At 41.7% G+C, this 18219-nt stretch overlaps 1 protein-coding gene across 3 annotated transcripts in view; it reads right to left on the bottom strand.

The window, feature by feature from the left end:
- Positions 1–18219, bottom strand: part of LOC128572871 (zinc finger protein 43-like) — a 49795-nt gene that overhangs the window by 12594 nt on the left and 18982 nt on the right. The window contains exon 2 of one of the 3 annotated variants that reach the window (XM_053573002.1): positions 9474–9712. The exons of 1 other annotated variant lie outside the window; for it this stretch is intronic. In XM_053573002.1, the coding sequence (XP_053428977.1) occupies positions 9474–9632 (159 nt within the window). In that variant the 5' untranslated portion in view covers positions 9633–9712. Of the gene's footprint in view, positions 1–9420; positions 9713–18219 lie in introns of those variants that run through there. One more of the 3 variants, XM_053573003.1, reaches the window with a different exon arrangement.

The following is an 18219-nucleotide window of genomic DNA, read 5'->3' as shown; positions in this document are numbered from 1 at the left end:
CCAGTGCAGGGTTCAAATCCACCATCCAGAATGTACATGGCCAGCCCCTTAACCACTGTGCTACAGGCACCAAGCCATGAATTTCACTTTAGGTTAAGTGAGTGAAGAGAACTCTTGCTGACTTATAAGAGTAAATGCAATTACCTAACAAGTAAAGAAGAGCTATATTCCCTTATGTGTTACCTAACACTGAAGACAGGGGATGGAATGGCATCCACAAAACCAGTGTACAGATTGTACACTTTTGGTTGATACAGTAGAAATAAAAGGCCACCAATACCAGCATGCAGAATTTTGTGCTTATTTACACCATATGTTATAATCTGTGTATGTTTTTTAATTAATTGATTAATTAATTTATTTATTTGCAGTTTTTGTTTTTCTTTTTTGGCCAGGGCTGGGTTTGAACCCACCACCTCTGGCATATGGGGCCAGTGCCCTACCCCTTTGAGCCACAGGTGCCGCCCAATCTGTGTATGTTTTTTATATGCAGTGTCAAGGTGAGAGAAATGATAACTCTAAAGTTTTAATGTGTATAAGAAAGAACTGGAGATCTTCAAAAAACACATTGTTATTCAGACAATATGGGCTGACGATTCCATTTCTAAATTTCCAGCCAGCTCAACAGGAATGACAATGCTTCAGTTCTATGATGATATTTTGTAAAACATGCAGTGAACTGCAGACACTGGTTTTACCCCACTTGATTGCTCAACTGGTAAAGAAAGATAACAACCTTTACTTTCCAAAGAAAGGTATGTGGAAGAGAATCTAAAGAAAGGGATGCTTCCTCAATAAATGTTTTGATTTGCTCACATTAGTTGATAATCTCTCCAAGTACTTATTAAAAATACAGAAGATATACTGAACCCTACAATGGAATAGGTGTCCAAGAGCACTGTAACTGAGTGAATGGAATTAACATCATCTGTAACAGGACAAATTAGTATCCGGCACTGATTCACACATGTAAACCCAACATCACTGCTGTGATAATACTACACAGAAAAAGTCAATTATAATGTGATAAAAACTAGTTGAGAAAAACCTATTTTTGGTAAAGTTCCAGTTACAGATATCTGGCATGTCTTCTAATCTCTAATTGTGTTTTTAAACAGCTTTATCGTCCCAGAAAGCAACTCTTTTCTAATTATTCTGTTGTTGAAACTTTGAATTACTCTAAGCAGTTAATGCCATCTTCTTTAAAAGTGCACGAATGTCATCCTACTTTACATAGAACTGGTGGAACTTCCAGATAAAGGCTAAACAGTACATATTCCCCTTCGTTGCTACAATCCAATGACCCAACCTCGTCCACAATGAAAATTTTGGGAATCCACATTTTCCCATTTTCAACAGTGAGAAATGAAACATTTTTACTATTGTGAGAAACAAATTAAAATGAGAATATTTTCAGGCATATGGAAAGCTGCATGGAGAGAGAATGGAAAGAAGACTCTGTCATATGTAGAGGAGAAGTTTTAGAGTCTCATGATTATTTTTTTTTTACTTTTTATTTTTTATTGTTGGGTATTCATTGAGGGTACAATAAGCCAGGTTACACTGATTGCAGTTGTTAGGTAAAGTCCCTCTTGCAATCATGTCTTGAGTCTCATGATTATTAAAAGGGGAAATGAATGTTTAAAACAAACCATTGGGCAGGAACATCACAAGTGTAAGGCTTGCAAAGTCTGAGAACATGATAATTGCAGGAGTAAAAGTGGGCACAGCCTTGGACCTTGGACACAGTTACCCCAGAAGCAATCACTTACTTTTCTTTCTCCTAGTTCCATTGATTTCCTTCTCAGGTGAGATTATCTGGACACATTACTCCTGTACCTTGACAATATGCCTTTAAAGGCCTAACACAAACTCTTCTCCTGCTATTACCACATCCATAGTCACAGGGACCTTGAAGCACAGAAAAAAAATTTACCCTTTCCTATTCTTTTTTTGGGGGGAGTTTTTGGCCAGGGCTGGGTTTTAGCCCACCTCCTCTGGCATATGGGGCTGACGCCCTACTCCTTTGAGCCACAGGCACCACCCCCTTTCCTATTCTTAACCATGAGAGAGGGTCAGGAAGGAGGTGGTTCCATATAAAGACCAAGGTGTGGGTTTCTAATTTCTTGGCCTCCAGTGGCCTCCCCTGCCAGCAATATCTGCTATGGAAATGGGAATATGGGCCCTCTGACCTTTTTCTGAAAAAAAAAATAAATAAATAAATAAATAAAATAAATAAATCAACTCAACTGTCCTAAATGTATCTGAAACCCTCATTCTTCACATTGGCCTTTATTTAGCATCACAGGGGGCCACATGGATGACACCAGCCACACTAATAGAATCTTTTGGCAGGCAGAATCACAGATAATGGTACTTCTTCAATCTGGCCATGGATTCCTTCCTGGAAGCCTGGGCTGAGAAGCACTTAGCTAAGCATCACCTTGCAGGCCTTAGTATGCATACAAGGTATTTATCAGTATGCCCCTTCTAAGTGTCTGATTCAATAATAACAGCAGTTACTCTACCTTCAAACGAATAATCAGTTTTATTTCACAGTGCCTATTTATGCCCTTCCTTTAGAATTTCAGAAAGGCCAGTCAGATGATTCAAGCCTGTAGTCCCCGCTCTCTTGTGGGTCCAAGGCAGGTGGCTTGTCTGAGCTCTGTACTACTTGATCAGTCTGAGCAAGAGTGAGACCCAGTCTCTATAATTGCTGGGCATTGAGGCAGATGCATGTAGTTTCAGTTACTTGGGAGGATGAGGCAAGAGGATGCTTGAGCCTAGGAGTTTTAGTTTGCTGTGAGCAGTGATGGCAGAACACTCTATGGAGGGTGACTAAGTGAGACTCTGCCTCATAAAAGAATAAATTGCGGGGTTTTGAGCCATTCACTATAGCATCAACATTGTACAACTCCCAAAGAAAATAGTGAGCAGTTAACCCCCATTTCTGTTTTGGTCTAGCTGATGTTAGCCAGACACCCAGAGAAACCATTTCAATGAGACATGGTTTCTCAAGCTCCTTTCCACTTTCACCACCATCTGGTCAGCCCAGACACATGAGGTGTTCTTTGCAACATTAGTCAGCCATCTCCTCACATTGCTCTTGAATAAACTGCTTGTTCTTCCACCAACTCTTGCATTGGGACTTTGACATTTCAGGAGAGAATAGTCGATCTTGGCTTTGGTTAAAAATTTGCAGGTTTTTTTTTTTAATTTTTTATTAAATCATAGTGGTGTACATTAATGCAATCATGGGGTACAATGTGCTGGTTTTATATACAATTTGAAATATTTTCTTTTTTTTATTGTTAAATCATAGCTGTGTACATTGGTGCAATCGCCTAAAAAATTGCAGGTTTTGAGTGAGTCTAGGAAGTGGCTTCTTTAACAATTCCCCCTATTGCTGCTGTTACTTTTTCTGGATTAAGGCAGCACTCAGCTAGACAAAGCACAGAGTTCCTTCTGCCCAACACTTTCTAACAAAACAAATAACTTTGGTTCAAGGAAGACCACCACTCACAATCTTGAAACAGGACAGAGTTTACTGGCACTTTAAAGTCTCCAGTGGTCAAACAAGGCAGCAGTGTCTGAGGAAGAACTCAGAATTTGGACCTGCCGATTTGGGTCTTGCACTGGTGGGATGCAGCTAGTGCCTTATGTACATTCATGAGAATTAGAGAAACAGAAAATGGGACTGAAGACATTCTCAGGCATACTGAATGTATATTTGTCATCCAGGATCAGCTTCAGGCCTTCTGGTCTCGGGATCAGTTTTAGGTTTAAAGATATCAGGATGATGGGGCAGTGCCTGTGGCTCAAAGGAATAGGTGCCATCCCCATATGCCAGAGGTGGCCGGTTCAAACCCAGCACCCTGGCCAAAAACTGCAAAAAAAAAAAAAAAAAAAAAAAAATCAGGATAATTGAAAGACAGAAACATAATGCCTGATTGCTGCCCTATAAAGGTAGTTTGTAAAAATTTACAGGTTGTTCTCAAACGTCACCATACATAAGGAACATTCAAAATTGTAGCTAAATATACCTTTACAAGATATTAATTATAAGTATTAGAAAGAGATAGAAAGACACAGAGAATAATCTATAAATATTTTGTAATTTTTGTTGGAAATAAAAGTATGTATAGCTAGATCCAGTGGATCACGACTGTAATCCCAGCACTTCAGAGGCTGTGGTGGGTAGATTGACTGAGCTCACAGTTTGGAGACCAGCCTGAGCCAGAGTGAGACCTTGTCTCTGAATAATAGTTGGGCGTTATGGCATGTGCCTCATGTCCTAGCTGCTTGGAGGTTGAGGCAAGAGAATCACTTGATCCCAAGCCTTTGAAATTGCTGTGAGATGTGAAGCCATGGCTGTCTACCTGGTAAAAAACTGAATGGTTCAACCTCCTGCGCTACCTAGGGATGTATCACCTGGGAAAGTTTAATGACCCAACCTCCACCTTTCCTACAGATGTCCAACCTGGGAAAGGGAATGTCCCAACACCCTAATTCCTGACCTTTAACCCTCTCCCTTCACTATTTCTCACATGTACATTTCTTCCCTGTTGGAAATCATACCCAACCCTCACCCAAGTGGAATAAAGATAATTTAATTGGAAAAAATAAATAGTACATTTAGCTACAATTTTTCTTTTTCCTTAGGTATAGTGACTATAGTGGAAAATTTTGGCACACCACACATGATAACTACTCAAGAAGTGTGATTGAAAATTGGCAGCAGGGGGCAGCGCCTGTGGCTCAGTGAGTAGGGCGCCGGGCCCATATGCCAAAGGTGGCGGGTTCAAACCCAGCCCCGGCCAAACTGCAACCAAAAAATAGCTGGGCGTTGTGGCGGGTGCCTGTAGTCCCAGCTACTAGGGAGGCTGAGGCACGAGAATCGCATAAGCCCAAGAGTTAAAGGTTGCTGTGAGCAGTGTGATGCCATGGCACTCTACCGAGGGCGGTACAGTGAGACTCTGTATCTACAAAAAAAAAAAGAAAAAGAAAATTGGCAGCAGGAACTTTGTAGTTTCATTATTTGGGACAGCATGCAATGTGCTGTGCTGAAAAAGGATACCCAGGAAGGGTGAAGTCTAGAACAGAGATCTTCTCAAGGAGACCCCAAGGATATACCTGTGGGGTCCACCCCATGGTGGCTCAAGTCTTAAAAATTTATAGAAACTTAACTTCCTGGGACCCAGAAATTGCCACTTCTGTGAAATCCTGTAGTCCAGTCAGGGCAGGAACAGCTTCTCCTGCATTATTCAAACAAAAACAAAGGAACCATGGGCAAGAAGTTTTTGACCGGGGATGAACAGAAGACAGAGTAAGTCATGGAGATGGCCATTTTGAATTCTTGTGAGCCTCCTTCTGCCAGCTGAAATATAGCCTTTCCTCATATAAACATGGTGTTTGGGTGCTCCTTCTCTCCATTGGGCCTCCCTGTGTGGATGCTACTGGGCGGAGAAAGGACCAATTCAGCAGGTCTTCAAGGAATCAAATAATGGGAGAAACTGAAGGGCAGGAACTGGCACTTGCACTGGGAGAGGTCTAAGACAAGGTAGGATAGTTGCCAGATGCCCACCATTTGGATGGGAGCTGGGATTCAATCAACCCCTGGGGCAAGTTGCTGCCAGGTCTGGTGAGAGGTGTATTAGTGTGTGGATGTGGTGTGACTGGGATGAACTTGGAGGGTGGTGTTGGACCTCCCCTCACAGGGCCTACAGGAGTGTTGATTCCGCCTCCTATCGCTAAGTGGCAGTTTGAGTGGAAAATCAAGGATGCCTAGGTTAGGAAAAGGATTGGAATTGTGTGCATGTGAGTACTTGGAGACTGACAGAGACGGGTAACAATAGGTGCGGTTTAGCAGCTCCCCTTCACAGGGCAAAATGATTGTGTGAGTGGCCCCTTTTTCCTTGCTCCAACATCATCCCCTGGCTATTCTGAGAGAAACTGGAATTCTGCTTTCCATCTCAGACATAGGCCTAGTCCTTGGCAGCCACATAACCATGTGATACTTACAGGTAAATGAAAAGACATGAGAAAGGATGACTGTGTTGTGGTTTTGTTACTGGAATTTCTTCATTCAGTGAGTCCTTGATCTCAGGGATTTGAGAATTGAGCCCACAGTCTGCAGATCAGGAATGAAATAGCATTTTGTTGGAGGAACGACCATGCAGAGGAAGTGGAGAGCACCACAGTGAGTAGGCCCAAGTCAGAGGTCTCCTGTATGGATCCTTTGTCTCGGGGTAAATAATTGGCCCTAACAGATATTTAGCCAGTGCCTGGTAGATGGAAAAAATAACCTTACGAGCTGAATGAGCATTTTTTTTTTTTTTTTTGTAGAGACAGAGTTTCACTTTATTGCCCTCAGTAGAATGCCGTGGCGTCACACAGCTCACAGCAACCTCCAACTCCTTGGCTTAGGCGTTTGGCCAGGGCTGGGTTTGAACCCGCCACCCTCGGTATATGGGGCCGACGCCCTGCTCACTGAGCCACAGGTGCCGCTCGCTGAATGAGCATTTTAACGAATAAATGAATGCAGTCCCTGTCCTTGGGTAAAGTTATTAGGTCTTTGCAGTTTTTGTTTAGAGAGGGGATCAGGGTGTGAACTCCCTACTCAGGGTGGAGTCATCTAAAACTTTATGGGCCGCTTTGTTCATGACCTTGCTAGAGCTCATAGGGAGTCCTCTGCAGTGTGCCATGTTTGTGCCTAGCTGGGAATCTGACTTCTGAACTCACCTGAGGCAGAAAAATGGGAGTTCCCTGTCCAGCCCTGAGTGGGAAAACCCTCTATCAATGCTATGTTTCACAAAATGTCTCTCATTTGTAAAATGTAATAATTCAGTTGTTTAAATTGTTTTGGAAACCGAGTCTTTGTCAAAGTATAAGATTCTTGCCTTTTACACCTTCTAATTATCAGTCTAGTCAAGCCAATAATTAACTTCATAGAAAACTGTGATTCTGTTTTGTGAAAAGTGGGTTTTTGACAGTGGGAGACTTTAGATGGAAAGGAAAATGTCATTGTGTAAGAAAAGGATATTGTAAAAAAAAAAAAAAAAAAGGATATTGTGTGGTAAATTTTGTCCCGAAACAGAATAGTTATATCAGAAAGTGATAGGCAGGGCAGTCTAGAAGATTTATGTTTGTAGATTGTTCAGGTTAAATGAAGCTCATAAAAGGGTATTTGTGAAAGATTTTACATGTGATCCATTTAACTATGTATTTTCGTTAGAATCTTTTGGCTTGTAATCTTGAACAAATAAATGTTTTAAGCCTTTGATATTTGAAAACCTTCCAAAACAAAAACTCTAAATTTGGTCATATTGCTATATCAAAGCCACTGAAAATCTGAGAAAGATATATTAGGCTTAATTGGTTTGTTGAAAATGTATAGGAAACATTGTCAAATCTGAAACAGTGATTAATTTTGTGTGGATTATGTTCATATGTATTTTCCAATATTTTAAAATATTATTCTGTGTTACTGTATATGGTCATCAAGAGTTTAAATTCAACTCAGAAAGTACTTTTTCTTTCTTTCTTTTTATTTATTTATTTATTTTTTTAGTAGATACAGAGTCTCACTTTATGGCCCTCGGTAGAGTGCCATGGCATCACACAGCTCACAGCAACCTCCAACTCCTGGGCTTAAGGAATTCTCTTGCTTCAGCCTCCTGAGTAGCTGAGACTACAGGTGCCCGCCACAACGCCCAGCTATTTTTTGGTTGCAGTTCAGCCCGGGGCCGGGTTTGAACCCGCCACCCTCGGTATATGGGGCCAGCGCCTTACCGACTGAGCCACAGGCGCCACCCCTTTCTTTTTTTTTTTTTTAATAGACAGAGTCTCACTTTATTGCCCTGGGAAAGTTTCCAACTTATTAAAAACAAGTTAGGATGTATAAAAGACATATTTGAAATAAACAACAAACAATATTTTTCAGAATATCCAATACTTCCTATCTAAAGAATTGTCATAATTACCCAACATTACCTAAGTCTGTACCTTTATAGTTATTCTTATGTTATATGCTATAAGTTTCTTAATATGTTACAAATTACAATGTATATCATTTGTATGTACCCGCTGTTTCACAAATTTCTTTTTTGTTTATTTTAGACAGAGTCTCACTTTGTCACCATCTGTAGAGTGCCTGGTGCCACAGCTCACAGCAACCTCAAACTCTTGAGCTTAAGGGATTCTCTTGCCTCAAACTCCAAAGCAGCTGGGACTACCAGTGCTGACTATGACACCTGGCTTTTTTTTTTTCTCTCTCTCTCTAGAGATTAGGTGTCCCTCTGGCTCAGGTTGGTCTCAAACTGATGAGCTCAGGCAATCCACCTGCTTCCACCTCCCAGAGTGATGGAATTACAGGCCTGAGCCACCGTGCTCAGCCACGTTTCACAAATTTCAAAAACAAAATTAAAACCAGCACAGCCCACGTCAATTTAACTAACCGTAACAAATTTAAAATCGTTTAAAATTATTTTTATTTTAAGTCAATTTCATAGATGTGAAAATAAATAGAAGTAGAGAATGAGGTAGACACAGACACCCCCACAACTTTTCTTAGTTATTTCTGAACGGAGAATTCACTTTAAAACATAGGAAGAGTAAGTCAGTCAAACAGGCCAAACCAGAAACAGGGAATAAAGATAATAATCTTGAAAAAAAAAAAAAAAGGAATTAATGACCTATTATACAATAGCATGTTCAATGATGTTTTATTGATGATGATTTTTGATTAGTTTTAAATTTTTGTATTTATTTAACTTGCCTACATGTTGTTTATCATACAAGTATATTTCTAGTATACTTGCGAAATTATCCTATAAATTATTAAAATTTGTTACATAAAAAAACAGCGTTTAAAAAATTACTCTTGCTGTTCTCCGGCATTACTAGCCCTGTCCCATAATAAAACCTTTTTACGAATCAACTCCCTGTGCCCGTGTTTAACTACAACTACAGGTAACCGGGCCACTTCCGGTTCCGCAACAGAGTGAGCCATCGGCTGGGGACCTCAGTTTATTTAACAAAAGAATGGAGGAGCTGTGGGCCCCCGCAGACTACAGTCCCTCTCATGAACAAACCTCAGAAGCTCAGTTGGGATTCCTCCCTGAGGACCCTTGTAACATCACCACCAGGGAAGCATGCCGGGCACTGCAGGCACACAGCTGCTCAGAGAGAGCTCTGGGCTGTGGTGCAAGTAACAGGCTGAGAAACCCTTGGAGCAACAGGGTTCCAAATCCCTGCCCCACTCCTCCTTTTGCCAAGTGGGGTTCGTGGGCCCAGGGGTGCCTGTGGCAAACTTTATTTTAAATACTCTAAAACTGAAGGGAAATTGTCCGGTCCGCCACAGCCACTTCCGACTCCAACCACGTCCCTCCCCTCTCAGGACACCCAGTCTACTATACTCACCATTTCCCAGCTCCCAGGACATCCCGGTGTCCTCCCTACAGATCTCCCAGTACCTGCAGGTCACAGGGTGACACAGGATGCTGCAGAGACACTTGGGATCTCCAGGAGATGGAACAGCCGAAGAGGAACCCCCAGCTCGAGAGACAAACGCTGCTCAGAATCCCCGGTGCCACCTTCTTCTTTCTGTCTGTGCATCTGATTGGACACTTCATATTGGATCATTTCTGATTGGATAGGGCCTAAGAGCACACCTCTCTGACTTTGACTGACAGGAATGCAATCCAACAAGAGGCTGGAAGAGGCAGGAATGCTTATAGTTTCTTACCCAAGGCACTTTTTCTTTCTTTTTTTTTTTTTTTTGCATTAAGAATAAATTCATTTATTAAGAGATCATTATTTTGTAGCACTTGAGATGTAACATTTCATTCATAATCAAATGTAATGAATTGGCATAAACATTGCAAAATTGATTTTTTATGGAGAACCAGCTCTATATCAAGACACAACTTTGATGTATAGAAATAATGACATTGAATTGCAGATTCTAGTTCATAACTTATAAAACCCATTTTATCACTTTCTTTGCAGTTAAATGCCAAATATAGGATATCATCACACATGGTATCTTATTTCAAGTTATTGATGATGTTATGATATCACCCAAAATGTTTAGTACAAATGGTTTATAAAAAGCAGTTAAGATTGTCTCTAATATTCCTTTTTTAAGCAATAAGATTAAAACACCTCGAGTGAAACAACATAGTAATAACAAAGAATGGAAAACTATTCATAGCTTCCCAGTCTAAGTTGGTTTAAAGGTAAAGCGTGGTATATTCTGATTATAGTAGTTTACTACAGCTGTATAGAAAATTACTACACACCCACCAGCTTTAAAAAAAAAAATCTACCATTATCTCACAGCTCTGGAGGGCAGGTGTCTTCTCAGAGTCTCATGAGGCTCCATGAAGGAGCCAGCTCGGCTGCTGCGGATCTGGGGTCCTGACAAGGAAATAATTCACTTCTGAGCTCACGTATAGAATTAGCTGAACTTACTTCCTTATAGCTGTATGATTGAGAACATGAAAAGATAGGATTGTAACTAACTGTTGGCTGGGGTCAAGATCCTAGAGGCAAACCAACATTATCCGGAATCATAGAGCTTTCCATAGGGAGCTTTTGTTTGTTTTTTGTTTAAGTTTAACTTTATCGCCCTAGATAGAATGCCATGACGTCATAGCTCACAGCAACGTCAAACTCTCAGGCTTAAGTCATCCTCTTGCCTTACCTTCCCAGGTAGCTGGGACTACCGGTGCCTGCCACACCTGCCTAGTTTTAGAGACCAGGTCTCCCTTTGTATCAGGCTGGTCTCGAACTCCCAAGCTCAAGCAATCCACTTGGCCTCCCAGGGTGCTAGGAATACAGGTGTGAGCCACCATGCCGGGCCTCTTTCCACCAGCTGTTAACAAGTTGGCTATTTTCTTACACAAGCCACACAAGATGATCTCTCTCTCAAGTCTGCCAAGACAGTTCTATACAATGTTACCAATCATAGGAGCGACATCCCACCACTCTGCATCAGTGTGGAGGTTTGGTTCTGTCCTTTAATTTCTGAGTTCTTACTTTGCTGCTGATCCATTGTGGTGGTCAGTGTGCAGAATAGGTTGAAGTATTTCCTGTAGAGCTGGTCTTGTTGTGGCGAATTTCCTCAATGTTTGCATATCCGTAAATGATTTGATTTCTCCATCAATTTTGAAGCTTAGCTTAGCAGGGTACAGAATTCTGGGCTGGAAATTGTTCTGTTTAAGTAGATTAAAGGTAGATGACCATTGTCTTCTTGCTTGGAAAGTTTCATTAGAGAAGTCTGCAGTCACTGTGATGGATTTGCCCCTGTAGGTCAACTGGCGCTTACTCCTGGCAGCTTTCAGAATCTTTTCTTTTGTCTTGACTTTGGACAGGTTCATCACAATGTGTCTTGGAGAAGCTCAGTTAGAGTTGAGGCGACCTGGGGTCCAATAGCCCTCTGAAAGCAGTGTGTCAGAATCTTTGGTGATATTTGGGAAATTTTCTTTTATAATATTCTCTAGTATGGCTTCCATTCCTCTGGGGCATTCTTCTTCCCCTTCTGGAATTCCTATAACTCGTACGTTGGAACGCTTCATAAAGTCCCATAATTCTGACAGTGAACGTTCTGCTTTCTCTCTCTTCTTTTCTGCCTCTTTTACTATCTGAGTTATCTCAAAAACTTTGTCTTCTACCTCTGAAATTCTTTCTTCTGCATGGTCTAACCTGTTGCTGATACTTTCCATTGCATCTTTAAGTTCCCTGATTGACTGTTTCATTTCCTTCAGCTCTGCTATATCCTTTTTATATTCTTCATATCGTTCATCTCTGATTTGATTCTGTTTTTGGATTTCCTTTTGGTTATTTTCCACTTTATTAGCAGTTTCCTTCATTGTTTCCATCATTTCTTTCATTGTTTTCAACATGTGTATTCTAAATTCCCTTTCTGTCATTCCTAACATTTCTGTATAGGTGGAATCCTCTGCAGTAGCTACCTCATGGTCCCTTGGTGGGGTTGTTCTGGATTGGTTCTTCATGTTGCCTGGAGTTTTCTGCTGATTCTTCCTCATGGGTGATTTCTTTAATCTGTTTCCTTGCCCTAATTTTCCTTTCACTTCCTCTTGCTCTTTAAGTTCTCGTGCCTGTGGAAGTTGCGGGCGGGTTTAGACGGATTGAACACATGCGACCACTTGCCGGTTTTCCACTGTTTTAGTCCTCCTCTTGGGGTCCAGAAGTCTCTCGCTGACTCCCTGTATCCTCTCAGGGGTGATGATAGGCAGATCCCACCAGCCAGAGATGCCTGGAGTCCTATATCCCCAGACTCACAGTGCCCAGATGCAAGGAAGCTGTTACTCAGCTGCCATCTTGCTCCGCCCTCCGGCACTTTTTCTTTTTTAATTTAAAGGCAGGGAACATGACTTTATTCATCTCCATATTCCAGGGCCACCATTCTTGCCAGACAGTAACTGGATAACAAATTTCCACAAAAGGAATGAAACTATTTACTGAGGGTTTAGTCTGTGCGAGGCTTGGGCACCTCCTATTTAAATAGGAGTTAGACTGCTGTGAAGGTGTTTTCAATATACATGGAGATTTCTAGGTAAAAACATGCACCTGAAGAACTCAGGAACCTGGCTGCCCCTGTGCCTCAGTGGGTAGGGCGCCGTCTCAAAAGGTAAGGGTGGTGGGTTGGAACCGGCCCTAGACAGCTAAAACAGTGACAACTGCAAGTAAAAATAGCCGGGCATTGTGATGGGTGCCTGTAGTCCTAGCATTCTGGGAGGCTGAGGTGGGTGGATTGCCTAAGCTCCCAGGTTCTAGACCAGCCTGAGCCACAGCGAGATCCTGTCTCTAAAAATAGCCGGGCGTTGTGGCGGGCGCCTGTAGTCCCAGCTACTTCGGAGGCTGAGGCAGGAGAAACCCATAAGCCCAAGAATTGGAGGTGCTGTGAGCTGTGATGTCACACCACTCTTCCAAGAGGGACAAAGTGGTACTCTGCCTCAAAAATAAATTAATAAATAAAAAAGAAAGTAACCTCGTTTATGGCTATATTCCTTACCATTTAAAAAACGAATAGTCACGTTTAATCACTTCTTCATTAAAGCACACCCTACTTTTAGAAATAAAACACATAACACATTAGATGCTGAGTGATTTTCACTCACTTTTTGCCTCAATCTAGTCCATTCTCCTTTTATCTTCCACTATACCTCTTCTTTCAAAGGATGCTTTACTTTTACTAGCCCTTACTCTTTTTCCAGCAATTCAGGCACAGACCCAGCACCCCTTTACATCAGTCTTTCAAACTTCTGCCACACTAATTACTCAGTTGCATTACTGGTTATTCCAACGTCTAGATCATATAAAGGAACTTGAATTTATTTTTATTTCTGCTAATATGATTGCCTGGTGAAACCATCTGGAAAACAGACATATCATTTAGTATCCACAGCCAAAGAATAAAAAACATACTATTTTACCAGATAAAAAGACAATTGAACATACAAAAACTTCTGTGAAAAATCAAGAACTATCTTTGCTCAGAGACACATGACAACCAGACATGTGAAAGTGCAGTGAAGAGGAGGAAACACAGCAAACTCCTGGCTGGAAAGTCACAAGTTCTAACCTGACTCTGTCTATATCTCTGCTCTTTTTATCTTGTGAGGCAATAAAGTATACAAATGGTTCCCACCCCAATGGTCAAGATGCTATGGACTTGGTTGTCTGACCCCCTCTGTTACCAAGTACTCCACTTTAAATGCCAGTCAAATGACAAACGTGGGCTATTTTTGTTCATAGGGTAGTACCTTATAAACATACAAAACACACCTTCATAGAAAGTCCCTTCTATGTAATAATTCAAAGTTCTTTTGAATTATCAAAATCCTTTCCCAACATTTGGAACTTACAAAATTGAAACAGCAGTCATGAATCTCTCCATAGTAATAGAACAAGAGCTCAACATCACCATGCGAGCATTGGGAACACTTCAACCAGAGCTTAATAGCCTGGCATCTATTATAATTCAAAACCAACACATCCTAGATGCTTTGACTATTCAACACGGAAGAGCTTATACTGTTATTGGAGAAAAATGTTGTGTGTTTATGTAAATCAGTCGGGGCAAATAAAGACACATCTACCTCTTTTAAAGGACAAGATAAATATTCTTCACCAAATTAATGAAACCATTCCATTGGACTGACCTCTTCCCAAGAATGAGAGACTAGTTTAATGGGCTGTGGGGAAATGTGCTCAGATCTGGTCTTTTCTGCTTATTCATTCTCATCATAATTTATGTTCTTGTATGTCTTTTCAAACATCTTATGACTAGATTACTAACCTGCTCTCTCTCTCCAGGTGCCAACACAGCTCTTTTATTTATATTATTATTTTTAATTAATTAATTTTTTTTTTTTGAGACAGAGCCTCAAGCTGTCACCCGGGGTAGAGTGCTGTGGCATCACAGCAACCTACAACTGCTGGGCTCAAGCGATTCTCCTGCCTCAGCCTCTCAAGTAGCTGAGACCACAGGCGCCCACCACATCGCCCAGCCACTTTTTGGTTGCAGCCATCATTGTTGTTTGGCGGGCCTGGGCTGGATTCGAACCCGCCAGCTCAGGTGTATGTGGCTGGCACCCTAGCTGCTTGAGCCACAGGCGCTGAGTCCCAACTCAGTTCTTAACGTGTGAAACTTTTAGGGAAATTCCAGTTGAGGGAAATAAAGGACCTAAGGAAATTTCACCCCAAAATATGACTCCTTGTGTTGTGCCCAGGAGTTCCACAAAGACCACACTGCCAAACAAGTTGAACTCATACCAGAGTCCTTTTATTGAAGAGTCACTTGGCCACTGCCTCAATGTCCCCAAATGGTGTTTCTGAGAGCAGCCCTGAGTGTTTAAGGAGCTGGGTTTGTAAGGCTTGGTCTGCATCCTGGTTGGCACGCAGTCTGTCCAGGTGCATCCGGGTAGGATAGCAAGCAAGCATTGTACAGAAGCAGAATTTGTGGGTTAGTTATATATCATACACACCATATACGTATTAGTTTCATACATCTTTGTCTCAGCATTTTCTCCATCTGGTATTGTTTAAAGGTCATTCTGAGGACAGTTGATTTGTTTCCCAGGTGGTTAGCCAAGCAAAAAGCTGGGAGTGAACTAGAAGCAAGAAAACGATTAGTACTTTCTCATTTATCTTGGGAGTGAACTAGACTTATTTCATTTCTTTTCTGAAAACTTGCACTCTGGAAATTTGTCAGGAGTTAAGTGGTATTTTTTCATTATAGCCTAGGCCTGACACTTATCTGCTTTAGGCTAGGCCCACTTAGCCCTAACACTTGGTAGAATATTTTCAATTAAAGACCAGTCAAGGGGCGGCACCTGTGGCTTAGTGGGTAGGGCCCTAGCCCCATATACCAAGGGTGGCAGGTTCAAACTCAGCCCCTGCCAAATTGCAACAAAAAAATAGCCAGGTATTATGACTGGCAGCTGTAGTCCCAGCTCTGCGAGAGGCTGGGGCAAGAGAATGGCCTAAACCCAGGAGTTGGAGGTTGCTGTGAGCTGTGATGCCCCCAGTACTCTACCAAGGGCGATAAAGTGAGACTGTGTCTCTAAAAACAAACAAACAAAAAAGAAACAATAAAGGCCAGTCATGATCAGAAAGCATTGGAAGAGGCCTTTTTAATATCTACATAAAACCTGAGTAACCTGATTGGGAATCAAAAAGGGCTGCTCACTTCCTTATTACATGCTAATAGATCTGGCCCCAAGGTCATTTGAAGGAGGATACCTATCTCTGAGGTTAATCTACAGATAAATCTGTTTCCACATCTACACATACTCTCCCCTAGCAAAGACTTGTTGCACCTACACTTTCTACATTCTCCCCCCTCCCTTCCAAAAGGCATCTGTAAAAGTCTCTGATCATTACCAAATCTATGAGTAATCATTCATGTGCTTCCACCCATACACATGGTATTTAGAATGAAACCTTTTTATTATTTATTTTATTTTATTTTTTAAACAGAGTCTTAAGGTGTCTCCCTGGGTAGAGTGCCATTGCGATACAGCTCACAGTCAACTCCAACCCTTGGGGTCAAGCAATTCTCTTCCCTAGCTGACCAAGTAGTGGGGACTACAGGCACCTCCCATAATGCCAAGCTATTTTTTTTTCCCTTGTTATTTTAGCTGGCCCAGGCTGGGTTCCAACTCACCAGACTCAGTGTATATGGCTGGTGTCCCACCCACTGAGCTACAGGCACCACCCAACATTTCTCTTATTAATCTACCACAATTAGAAAAACACACACAAAAAAAATTAAAAAAAAAAAAAAAAACTACCACAATTGTGAGTTAATCTTTTAATGAAGCAACCAAGGGAAAAAGGCAGTTTTTTCATGATCCCTATATATACAAGGGGATTTCTTTCTTTTTTTTTTTTTTTTGGCCGGGGCTGGGTTTGAACCTGCCACCTCCCGCATATTGGGTCGCCACCCTCCTCCTTTGAGCCATACATGCCACTGGGGATTTCTTATAATGTCACATTTTGTATTTCTATGAAGTACCACCTTATGAAGAAAAGAGGCCAAGTTTGTAATTCAACTGGCATTTACAGTGGAGTACTTGGTAACAGATGGTGAATAACTAAGCAGAGGTCCTCAAACTTTTTAAACAGGGGGACATTTCACTGTCCCTCAGATCGTTGGAGGGCCAGACTACAGGTAAAAAAAAAAATATGAACAAATTCCTATGCACATTACACATATCTTATTTTGAAGTAAAAAAAAACAAAACTGGAACAAACACAATCACACGACCTCATGTAGAGTTTGAGGACCCCTGGACAGCGTCCTGACAATTCAGGTGAAAACCATTTGTATATGTTACTACTACAGAAGATGAAAAACACAAGTGGTATTTATAGACAGAGTGAAGTTAAAACCTGTGACTTTCCATCGTGGAGTTTGCTGTGTCTTCTCCTTCTCACTGGCACGTTCACATATCCAGTTGTCATGTGCCCCTGAGAAATCTTTCATTTTTTTGAAATAATCTCACTTTGTCACCCTTAGTAGAGTGCTGTGGCATGATAGCTCACAGGCAACCTCAAACTCCTGTGCTTAAGCAATTCTCTTGCCTCAGCCTCCAGAGTAGCTGGGACTCCAGGCACCCACCACACTGCTTGGCTATGTTTTGTTGCAGTTGTCACTGCTGTTTTAGCTGGCCAGGGCAGGGCTCAAACCTGCCACCCTCGGTATTTGGGGCCGGTGCTCTACCCACTGAGAAACAGGTGCCACCCTTCAGGTTTTTAGATGAAAAAAATAGCGGTTTTCATCTGGTGTGGTGGCTCACACCTGTCATCCCAGCACTAGGGAGGCCAAGGTGGATAGGTTGTCTGAGCTCACAGGTTCAAGATCAGCCTAAGCCATAGCTAGACCTCATCTCTAAAAACTAGCTGGGCATGTGGCTGGCACCAGTAGTCCCAGCTACTTGGGAGGCTGAGGTAAGAAAATTGATTGAGCCCAATAATTTGATTTTGATGTGAGCTGTGATGCCACAGCACTCTACTGAGGGTTACCAAGTGAGACTCTGTCCCCCACCAAAAAAAAAAAATTTGAAAAAATTAGCTTTATATAAACATTCACCGAGCATTATAGGTCCACATCTCATGAAGTTGTCAATCAAAGGGGCTAGGTCTATTATTGCTTCATGCTTCAAAAAGTATGGACTTTTTTGTGGTGGTTGACCCTTTCATTTTAAGTGGGCCTCAACTGGGTTGATCCTGAGGGCTTTCCTAGGGGTATCCTCTTCCCAGTCAGAGAAGTTTACCTAGATGTTGATTTCTTCTGACCATTTGTCCTCAGCCTCCATATACTGGAGTAGCTCCTCTCAGACATATTCCTGGTGTATCTTCATTGGAAGGCTATTGTTTTCTGGACAGAAATAATCTGAGTACCTAATTTAGACAAGACTCTCCCCACCAAGACCACAAGAAAATCAAGCATCTGAAGGAACCAGTGAGGCATCTCTTTTTCTCCAATCCAGAATGTAAGAGGTTTAAGAGAGAATTTGTGTTCCAGCTGTCCTGTCACTCCTGCCACAGAGCCAGGTTGTTTAGTCATAGGAGAGAGTTGCAGTATGAAGCACTAAATATGCAGTCCTAACATTGTTAGAAAGTCTTGACCCACAGCTTTCCACAGGTAGAGAAGAAAGGGTAGACTATCCATCAGATAAGGTATCC

The sequence above is a fragment of the Nycticebus coucang genome, chromosome 20 (assembly GCF_027406575.1).
Source record: "Nycticebus coucang isolate mNycCou1 chromosome 20, mNycCou1.pri, whole genome shotgun sequence".
NCBI lineage: Eukaryota > Metazoa > Chordata > Mammalia > Primates > Lorisidae > Nycticebus > Nycticebus coucang.
The sequence above is the reverse complement of the archived record's forward strand: the minus strand, read 5'-3'. Positions and strand labels throughout refer to the sequence as shown.